The following is an 11,160-nucleotide window of genomic DNA, read 5'->3' as shown; positions in this document are numbered from 1 at the left end:
TTCGTTTGCTCGATGTGCTCAGTGTTTCGGGCAGTCGGCTTGCGAGGGCGAATGCTCTACTTCTTATTTTTTAGGGTACCAATCAGGGCCCATGATTTCTATGACATTAGCTAGATTATTCTGACGGTGCACCTCTGCTGGGTCCGGTGGGGGGGGGCTTTTTCAGAGCGCGGTCGCTGCTGGGTCGCTCTCGCAGGCAGTATAGCGTCACGCGATGTCGCCCGCCGCAACACGTAGCCATACTGAAGCTTCTTGCAGCAGGCGCAGTGCGCCTGTGGGTTCATCGTAGACCGCTGCGGCTTTAACGATAGCAGGTCAATATTGGCCTTGCACGTGAGCCTCGCCATGTTGCAAACTGTGAACAAACTATTATAATTACTAACGTGCGTAAAAATATTAGGTACTCTAGCGGATATTTAATGCTTTGTGTATTTTATTAAACAAAATAATAAATAGTATTATATCAAAAGCGTTTTATTGCTTCAACTAATGAAACACGTAGAAATATTTTCTAGTACACGGCCATTTAATGCTGTTACTCACTATCAAACAAAAATAGTTTTCTTTCAATCGCTCAAATAATACTATTTTCATGTTTTTAAACCAAACATACTTTTAAGCAATAACAATGATTTTAAACACTACCACGTAGGTAGCATTCACGCATACAGTGCGGTGCCCGGATGCAGCTAACGCAAATGTCGAAAAGTCTGCTTTAATAAAAATATTATAAATAATGATAAAAATACTCTACTTTGAAAAATTGCGTGGAAAATAACATCGCAGAGCTCATAGAAAATAAAGTGGTTACTGTGACCGATTTCAGTACATACGACATGTTTTACATAGCTAAATGTAAATACGCAATCGTCAGTTTGGTGCTTACATCCAATCGGTGTATTTCGTGCTCGGCAGAAATGTTTACCTTACGTCCAATCGCGAGGGCGAGAGACGGTCTGATCGTGCGACAGATCCAGTCAGTGTCGGAAAATATTGACCAATGCGCGCACGAGTTAATTGTGTGACGCTTTTGGATATATTTGTAATTTTGGCATAGCTAGGTCGGGTCAGAAAGATAGGCGCTGTCGGTAAGATGGGAGGAAACTGTATTAGAAAGGGCGATTCTAGCCACGCGAAAAGGCATGAAAAAGCAGCAAGAAAGGAAACGGACGGACTTACTGACAGACGGACGGACAGCTTACAAGGTTAGAAGCAGAGACATAGCCGTCCGCCGCCGCTACGCGGCGGAGTGGCATTGTGTGTTGGAGATAAGGTGGCCGCAAATTTAAGTGCCTCTTGGTGTCGCGTGCTTTGTGAGCATCGTTCACCCCAGTAGGTCTTGGCTTCGTGTTCTTAACCACTTACCTTTCCGTAGTCTCATCCAGCCCCTATAATGTCGTGGTTTGGAACGTTTCCGTTACCACGTACTACAGGTTGGATGTTGTGTCCTTCAATGGCGCGTGCTCATCCGTGTTTTTTCTGGCTTCGCGGCTCCCTGCTCACCCGTGGCACACACTGCTTAGTGGTTAAGCGCTCTCTCTTTTGGGTTCATTCTCTTTAGAGCGTCCTCTTTTGTGGCTGCTAACAATTCCCTGTTCTCAAACGTTTACGTAGGCTGCACTGGTTTCGTGGTACGTAGTATTTCCGTTAGCCTGCACCGGTGCTATTTAGTGATTTCGGTGCCTTCACACAGTCGTGTTGTTCTGTCGCCCGTGTATCGTACTTTCCTGCTTTGGCTCCATCGACCGCGCTCTCACGCTATCATGCAACCGCGGTGTGGTTGTGCTGTCCTATGCAATCGTATTCGCGTTGTTTATCTGCGTTTCTCGTATACTATACAATGGCTTCGTGCTCCACGGGGTGCAATCGTGGTATCCCGAAGTTCCCCTGTGATTTCGCGGCTATTCCGCCGTCCGTAATTGTGTGTTCTAATGTACTATGCCCTCTGTGGCTCGGTAAGATCAGGGTCTACACTGGTATCGTGCTACGTGGCTCTGTGATCCCGTACGTAGCTCCTGTGGCTGCTTGGTTTTCCATGGCTTAGCGGTTGACCCATCGTCTATGCTATCGTGCTATATCGTGGTGTCGCGGTTGGTCTGTCACCCTTGATTTAGTTGGGTACGGTAGTATCGCGCTCCCCAGAGAGCTCCGATTCTACCCTTTTATCGTGTTCCAATGCTCGGTGATCTCCCGTTTATTGTCTGCCGTGGCTTCATGCTTGGTCGGTCTACTGTGCTCCGTATTTTACCGTGGTAATATGGGAGAATTCCTGTCTGTGCACTCTAAGCGTTTCGTATTCTACCGTGGCTTCGAAGGTGCGTGCTCTTTCGTAGCCCGTGCTTTTCAACGTTTTGGGGTGCCAATTGTATTCCGTCATCTGTACGCTCCCGTCATGTTCTTGCCTTTCCAAGTTGTCATGGTAGTGTGCTCGTCCGTGGATCGTGCTTATCAGAATCATTAGGTGCCTTCATTGATTTAGTTCTCTTTCATGGTTCGTGGCGTCCTTCATGTCCTTCGTTCTATCGCATCATGTACAGTCTAGCTCGGTGCTCTCCGTGTTTCGTATTCTTATTTGATCATGCGCCTCTACGCTAATTAAATCACAAACACTGCTCCCAGTGCACTGCATATACGCTACGTATCGTGTTGGAAAACGCGCACATTCTGTAAGGGTCGCACACTACGCGCAAATACAACGAAACACGCTCTTTTTTTCGCGGCGGAGGAGTGGTGTGTTTGGGTAGGTAGTGTGTGGAGCCATTATAGTCGTATTTGCAAGCAATTCATATTTGTAATAAAATTGTGTTTCTTAAGCGTTAGAAATAATCAATATTTTAATTTAATTTAGCACTGATTTAATAATTATTAGTACGACTACTACAAATAATTTGAAAGCAAAATATGAAAGAAATTTAGAATAGTACTACGCAAAACAATCTTGTAAATAAAATTATGAAAAACGTGCTTCAAATCTATAAATATCAAATTTGCTAGCTATACGTACTTAAATGACTATTTAAGACGAAACGTGCGTCACCAGGTCCTACAAATTTTACTACCAGCTCCTACGTCAATATAGTACGTGTGTGCACGTCGGCGAAGCCTACCAATGCAAACTAACCCGCACACGCGCAGCGCCCTTTGCGTGGCCTGGCTGAAAATGGTGCAAAATGAAATTTTAACGGTGTATTTAAGTATGATGTGTAGACCACATATAATATGTACGCCACATATTGCAATTTTAGCAAAACGACGCCGCCTTTGCTACGCTCGGCAGCTATGTAACTCTAACCTCGGACACACCAGGGACCTTTTGTCAAAAGGTCCCTGATCAAAAGGCTTTTGATGCTTTTTTGATACACTGTATGTGCTGCCATTTCTGGGAGGTGCAACAGAGCTTCAGAATTTCAGGTGAAAGCATATGAGGATTTTAAGAAGGTCAATCTGGCTCAGATTTGACTTTCTCTTTCCTTTACTGTACATGTACTGTACATGGACAATAAAAAAAGTACTTCACATCATGCAAAAATGACGCCAACTACTTTTGTAAATTGCACGTGTTGCTGTGCATAAGTAAATCCCCAGATAACGGCTCATCACCATCAAAATCCTCAGGAAGTCGCTTGCATCTTCAGAATCTGCTCCGCAAATGCAGTCGCCACGCTCCTGCGATAAAAAGATTCTCTTACCTGGAGAGTGCTGTGTTCGGCTCGCAGGAAAGCGGCGCTGGGCCCGCCTTTGCAAATACCGCACGGCCCCTGCTTCGCGGGCACCCCGAGCGGGTTTGCTCGCATCCGCTCTCATAAGATGGTCTTCTCCCTTTTGATTTGCACTCAATTTCACCCTGTCCTTCTCCAGCCGAGCACCATAGTCACTTGCCTTATAAAATTCTACTAGTAGATACAAATATAAATACATGAGCACTAGTACATGTAGCTCTGCTGTCATCACCTCAGTCGAGAGGGGCTTTACCGTAGTCTCCTTCACTTAAGCTTCGTAAAACACTTACAAGAGAGCCATTCGTGGTAGGATTTAAAACAGGATCTGAGTGTGCAAAAAAGTCAATGCGGCGCACATGTACGGTTCCGGTACATGTAGTTTTTTTTTAATAACCAGTGATGCAGTACAGTACTTGTACAGTGTCTCTTGCTCCCTTCATCATTTGGCGAACACCACAGAATTACTCGGATCATGAGGCTTTACTCGGCTGCGCTGCTATCTACGATTGCAGCCCTCCTGTCGTCGTCCTCGGTGGCTGGGGCGACTGCTGACTTACAAACGACGAATTGTATTCGTACACTGTCCGATGCGCCTGCTAATAGTGTGACGAAAAGGCGATTGAGAGCATCCGAGACAGGGACAAACGACAACGAAGACAGAGTGTTGAACGCTGCTATTGAAAAGCTCACGGGTCTGGCGAAGGCGGGGGCCTTGAAGATCAGTAACATGGAGTGGAAGTTTATGCTGACGGGGGAAGGTGGGGCTGATAAGATTTTAAAGTGGTTTGACCTCGATAGAGGAATGAAGAGGGCTCTGGCCAGTCCGAACTTGAAGGTTTTGGAAAGCTACGTGAGAGCAATGAACGGCAAAAACAAAATATCAGTTATCGGAATATTCTCGACGCATTATGGAGACGACCTCGTCGCAAAGTCTCTCGTGACCATGGAGAGCAAGGCTAAGACGCCAGAAGCGGTGAATACGATAAAGAATTTACGCAAGGATCAACTATCGGCCTGGATGAATAGTGAGAGGTCTGTCGACGATGTTTTCAACCTGCTAAAGCTTCGTGAAGATGGCTACAAAGCTCTTGCCAGTCCGAAGATGGAGGTATTGGATGACTACATGAAAATGGTGATCCAGACTAAAGCAGGCAAGGAAACGTTGCTCCAGACCTTAACTAAGGGCTTTGATGGCGAAGAGAAGTTGGCGAGGCTGCTGGTGCGTGCGAAGGAGCATTCAAAGTCGAAGGAACTGGCGACGGCCTTGCAGAACGCACTCGTGAAGAAGTGGATCGAAGCGGACAACATGACACCGGATAGTGTCGCTCATATGCTTCAACTGGATCGTAATCTGGATGCGCTAGTGAACCCAAACGTACACACTTTGGGGGCGTTTATCTCGGTTTACAACGCCAGGAATCCAGCCAGCAAGGCGTCGTTGATTGGGAGGTTCACTACGCAGTACGGGGACGATGTGGTGGCACTGGATCTGGTGTATGCGAGATCTAAATCTGCGAAAAGACCTGTGGCCATATTTATGCAGCAGCAACAGTTCCAGGCCTGGCAAAAGAGCAAGAAATCGGCGGTTGATGTTTTCAAGCAATTGGATATTACACCCACGGACTTCGAACCCGTAGTGAGCCCAAAGATGGAGGTACTGAGCGGATATATCAACGCTCTTAATGCCGCCAATCGAGACAAAACCGATATGATCACGGTGCTCATCCACGGGGCCGACGGGGAAGGCCCTCTTGCACGTGGGGTCGTTACGGCTCTTTGGAATGCAGCGTCACAGGATCGGGTTAAAGCCGTCATCTCCACAGCAGCTGAGTACGAAAAGTTGCTGCATAAGCGGTGGTATAGGAGCAAGATTGAGCCGCCAAGAATTTATACGGATATTCTCAAAGTACAGGAGACTTCTGCTATCGGTCTGGACCAGCTGATCGTAGCCCGATACGCGAGCTACTACAGCGATAAGATCGCTGCTGCTCGTGCTACTCCTTCGATGGAGAATGCCATTCGTCCTAGGCGCTCTTAGTTGCCTCGACCAGTATGTCGGCTGGAAAGGTGGAGTCAAACATGTTTTGCTCATGTAAGGTAGCAATGCCGTCGGCGATCTTGCGTTAGACTCTGTGCGACACTGCTGCCTTCTACTGCCTAATTGTAGTTAGTAATATCCAAGCGATCGTTCAACATGTAGCCGAAAGCCAACAACGCTGAGAAAATAAATTGGATAATCGATAAGTGAATACTACGACGAAAAGAAAGAAGCTTCTCGTCATCACTTTTGAATCCCTCGACGCTAAATCAGCCGTTGAATTTCGGCTTTGCGGCGAGTTCGATTTGGTTCATTCGTATCGGAAGAAAATATTGCCCAGACCAGACCTTTGTCATCTGAGTAGTACTTGCTCACCATATCACTGTATTGCTACATATCAATAATAAAAAACAAAATATGCGATACTGTCCTATTGGTTCGGGCTAATACCGGTAGTACTATTTTGCTTATTTGTGTTAATCCCGCACAGGCCCTTCAAGAGCAAGCATGCTGCTGCCCTATCGACACCTATTTTTCGTACTATACGAGAGCCTCCTTAGCGGGTCCCTTGCATAAAAATATGGTCATCTGACATGCATTAATAAAAATTAACTCATATCGTAAGTTTTTTTTGCTAATCTATGAAGAATGTTTTGGTGAAACGTTATTGCAAATTAATGATTCTACATCTGGTCCGAAATGATGGATAATATGCTACAGGATGGTATATGAAAAATAGGTTGAAAGCAACTCGTTTTGTTTTGTTAAATCGATCAGACCATCTTTAACAGGTATTACTTATTCTTAGACTCAAAGAAGATGAGACTTAGACGGCCAGCCTCACTAAGCTATGTCTTGGCTCTGTCGTACTTCTTTCGCATTCTAGTACTTGAGGAAGAAGACCTCTCCTCCGCAGCTTATCTTTTCTAAGAAGTGGCAAGGTAGATTAATTCCCACCCTGTTGTTGAAGCACGCATAGCATACAGCTCTGCAAAGTCAGCAAAATGTTGTCCAGTGTGTCGGCACTCATGTCTCCGTACGCATCTTGAGCAGCCTTGATGAGATTGTCGATTTCACGGATGGGTATGCGGTGTTGGATGCTTTGATATTCATTGGAGACCAAGGTCCAGCACGTTAAGGTCCGGTGAATTGGCAGGCTGGCACAGCTGACGGAAGCACCACCCACCTTCACACCCCGCATCAGCAATGTCAGGGTGTTGGAAAGACACGTGGGTCTTAGCGTTATCCTGTTGGATAAGGATAGGGCGCCGTCGGTCTCCACAAGGCCGACGCTTCTTAATAGCAGGAGTAGCCAATCGAATAAGAAAGTCCTAGTAAACAGCTCGATTCACCACTTCAATATTGCACGTACACACAGATCCTTTGGGGCGGTTACAGCCGCTTATCTAGGTTATGTACGCCTACGTCGGTTGCCACAGTCCCAGCTTTTCGTTTCAACTTACAATGCGAGTCATATCTAATTACACAGAGTTTAAAGGTTAATTTGTTTGTATAACATATAAAAAGTAATGGGTATTACCTCGGTCGGGCAACGTCTGTCAGGAACATGGTCTTCGGAATAAACGTCTTGTGCGGTGTGGCGGGGTTTCGCCAGGAAACAGTAAGTAGCTTCGCTTATCCCTGTCCTCAAAGAACCTTTTTTCATCTACGTGGACCACGTCGTCCAGCGGCTCGAACTCAAGCGTGTCGTCGTTAGTAAAGGTGAGCACATGCTCCACCCTATCCAGCTTGTTTTTTGGTGTCAATGTCGACCGGATGCACGCAACCTTCTTTACCAGCTCGCCCGCAGCCACAAGCAAGCGTATGATGCGTCGCGAAACGCCAGTTAGCCCGGCAGCTCGACGTTCAACCGAGCGATCTTCTATCGGAATCTCTTGCAGTCGCGATGCATTTCGGCCTGCCCTTCCTCTTTCTACCGGAGCTCTCCTTGATACAGCTTTGCCACTCCCCTCCTTCTACCCCTGCGGTGACGCTGATGCAATAGCGGGTCCAGATTTTGCTGATAGTGGACGGGCTGCGCTTAAAGTCTCTGGCGACGGCCGCCATTGCTCAATGAGGTAGATCTCCGTCAATACTGAGTTTTAGGAGCTCGTCGATGATGCAAAGGCGCTGGTAATCGGTCTGGTTGGTCATAGAGAAGTCGAAGAGCACCGATAGAGCGTAGTGCTAGCTGAGCGAGTACTTGGAAAATGAGGAAGAAGGTGGACAGCTATTCAAATAATTGTAGCTCGATCCCCAGTACGCTTTCAGCGCCAATCAAACCACCAGCCAATAGCTGGCAAATACACGCTCCAGTTGAACCAAATAGATTTTGATAACAATGGCTGGAATTGGTTTTAATTACATTTAAATTAAATATCCGTCATTTTGGATCAGAGGTAGTACGTCGTTTTATACGACAAAAAAAGAACTTTAGTTTCGGATAATAACGTAAGGCTTTGAATAGCGAATATCTGGATGAAATATGAATAAATGGCAAGTGAATTACCGATCGTTATTCCAGTACTCTATCCAGTGGAATAACGCGACCCTTCCATTATACTGGAATATATATTTCTGAACGAAGAAAATTATTATTCCAAACCATGAGTTATTTTCTAATGAATGCGTGACAAGACGTTATGCATTATATAAGTGGCTAAAAGAAAGGCATTTTTTCTTCAATCCAGCATATCCCCTTGTTCGGAGTGACATTACCCCCCGCCGTACTTACAGAAGTTTTGCCACCCGGTTTTGAAGAGTTCTCCTCTTTTTTTCTAACCATGTTGTATTTTAGAAAGAATTGATAAATATACAACATGCTAAAAACAAATTACTCTTGGGTTTTGTATTGAATACCAGAAGTAAGGGACCGCTAAAGCAGCCCGGGAAGATCTCCAGACAAGTGATATTTTGATTGCAAACTTCCTAGAAGTTTCTGTTCCTCCACGTTGTCAAATACACCCACGCTTCGGTGTCGAGCTCAAACTGGGTATATCCTATACATGTTTGTAGTGTCCGTTTTATTAAAAATGAAGCACTGCACACAAATTGTTTTGGCTATGTATGTTGTCAACATTGATCGCAATCAGAATGCTCTGAAACAAGTTAGCTATCTTGGGGTCAGCCTGGCTATTACACCATAAACCCAGTAGCGCTGCCCTCTCCAGCACTACCACCATTACTGTTGGTCACATCGTTGGCCTTTCCACTACTGCACTCTCCGCTGCCGCCTCGCTCCCCACAGCTGTCCTCTTCGCCACGATCGGGGCTACCCTGTCCGATGCCATCGCCGCGGCGCTTCTTTCCGAGTCTGCGCATTTGGATGTTTTGACCAGCTCGAGGTGGTAGTCTCTCTTGCCCATTCTTCCACAAGACATGCCAGATTCGTTGACATGTCATGTCGTTGCCTGGGTAGTGGCCAGGTCGAGCCCGATCAAAAACGTAGACAGCGTCAGCATAGACTAAAGGGCCCAGCTCCACCTTACCGCTTGTTGCCGTCACTGCAGTCCTTCCAGAATAATCTCCTCGCTTGGTGCTGCCCAATCTTAGTAATCCCAATCGAGCGGATTTTGCAATAATGCTGAGATCTTTTACAAACGCCCTCACGACCAGCCCGGAAACTCTATCGGCGTGCGTTCAACAGAAATAACTGCAACATTTGGATCGGATTCTGCAGATAAAAACGTCAGCTCAAAATTGAGAGCTAGTAAATATACTTCAGCATCTTAAACATGTATTTCCGTGAACATTTACAGCGATAGTAGCGCTGCTACCTCAACTGATCATGTTTGTCGACCCGCCCATATAGCGCTAATAATCACGCATAGCGGATGAGCAGGGAACCGTGGCCTTCTTACCTCGCGGTAGGTGACGTTCTACGCATTAGTGCAAGCAAAACAAAGATTAGATCGATCTCATGAAGCTACTTACAAAAGTAACGCACCGAATGACTCCATGACTGTGCTATGACCCGTTGAGCGTAGATAGACAGGAGAGCGGTCCCACCAAAGCATCACTTCCGTGTTCTTGCAGCATTGATCCACCGCAGTAGCGCTGTACCACGGGGGATATAGGGTGGTCGCGATGCTTCCTTGACCACCAGTCCTCCGAAAAACCTTTCTTGTTTGTCTGTATGTATGGTTCCGATAGTATACACATTGCGAGATATGAGTTGTAGGGCGAGCTGCATCGACGTATAAATGCGATCCGTCACCACATTGTGGTAAACATCTTCCTTCGTTTCCGGCAGAACTTCGTGTGTGGGTTTCGGATGACCGCGGAAGACCCCGAATTCGGACCGACCGATAATCTAGCTGGAGGTTCATCCCTAAGTTTGTTTGTGTGCTTATTGGTTCCGCAATACCTCTTTAGGCTAGCATGTAGCATATACAACTTGAGCAAAAAAAACAGATGCGTTATAAACAACATGTCATAATTTCCAACAGCAAAGTGGGAACTCCACACTGGAGGTCCGCACTAGCTGGTCACACCACGTAGTGTCCCCGTCGAAGTCTTGCACGCCTGACACCTCGTAGCCTCTTCTGAAACTGAACGGACCTTCCAGGAACGATCGATTTAGGCTCGTGCATATGTGTTGCAGATGAAATGATTTTTTTTCATAACACGCTCGAAGCGTGACTTCCCCATGAGCTGACGAAAAGCCCCTTTAGGCACCGCTCTAACGTTAGTTGGCATCCCGTGGTCAGCCAAACGGCGCTTGTGAGGGTATAACATCCGTGCTATAGTAGCCCAATACACTGCACAATCTCCTCGGGTCCAATTTTTATGTGCTTCTTGGACTCGTGCAGGAGCATATCTCTCTCGCAACCTCGCTGTCATCAGCGAACCGCTGGCAATATATTCTGTCCTCTCGCTCGTTGAGATACTGAAGGTAATATCTTAAGCGAATCGACGCCAAAGCCAACGAGACAAGAAAAAGAAAAATAGGTTCAGAGGTGACTCATCCACCTCCAGCGTCTTCTCCGTTGAGCCAATGTTGCCACTACGAAGACCGGGGTACACCTCAGTCCGTTCTGGCGGCGCTTCATCGTCTTATCCTTTTATACAACAGGATTCAAATTACATCATCTGGTATATACAACATGTTCCCACGTCGCCCCGAATTGCCAGCCGTCCACACGCATCTTCTTCAGCGCTTTTTCGTCCAGAGTGAGCACTCCCATCTCCTTCTTGGCCAGGTAGTCCCAATTTGAGGTAGTCTTAGTCCAGTCTCGTGGCTGCTTTTGGGCGGCCTTCTTCTATCGCTGTCTTTGCATTTGTTCTGGCGCCATCTTCGTCTGGCGACTTGGAATAGCAACATCATCCAAACCATCACTATCGTCAGATAAACAGTTCACGTCGTTATTGCTCAGCATTCGTCTTCTAGCCAAGTCATACGCC

The 11,160-nt window shown here is 46.5% G+C and overlaps 1 protein-coding gene across 1 annotated transcript; it reads left to right on the top strand.

The window, feature by feature from the left end:
- Positions 1-4,191: 4,191 nt before the first annotated feature.
- Positions 4,192-5,757, top strand: PITG_15114 (secreted RxLR effector peptide protein, putative; the record flags this gene model as incomplete). The annotated part of the gene is made up of 1 exon (XM_002898235.1): positions 4,192-5,757. The coding sequence occupies one exon, from the start codon at positions 4,192-4,194 to the stop codon at positions 5,755-5,757; it is 1,566 nt and encodes a 521-aa protein (XP_002898281.1).
- Positions 5,758-11,160: the final 5,403 nt, after the last annotated feature.

The sequence above is a fragment of the Phytophthora infestans genome, genomic scaffold (assembly GCF_000142945.1).
Source record: "Phytophthora infestans T30-4 supercont1.38 genomic scaffold, whole genome shotgun sequence".
Classification (NCBI taxonomy): Eukaryota; Oomycota; class Peronosporomycetes; order Peronosporales; family Peronosporaceae; genus Phytophthora; species Phytophthora infestans.
This window is presented reverse-complemented; position numbering and strand designations above follow the sequence as displayed.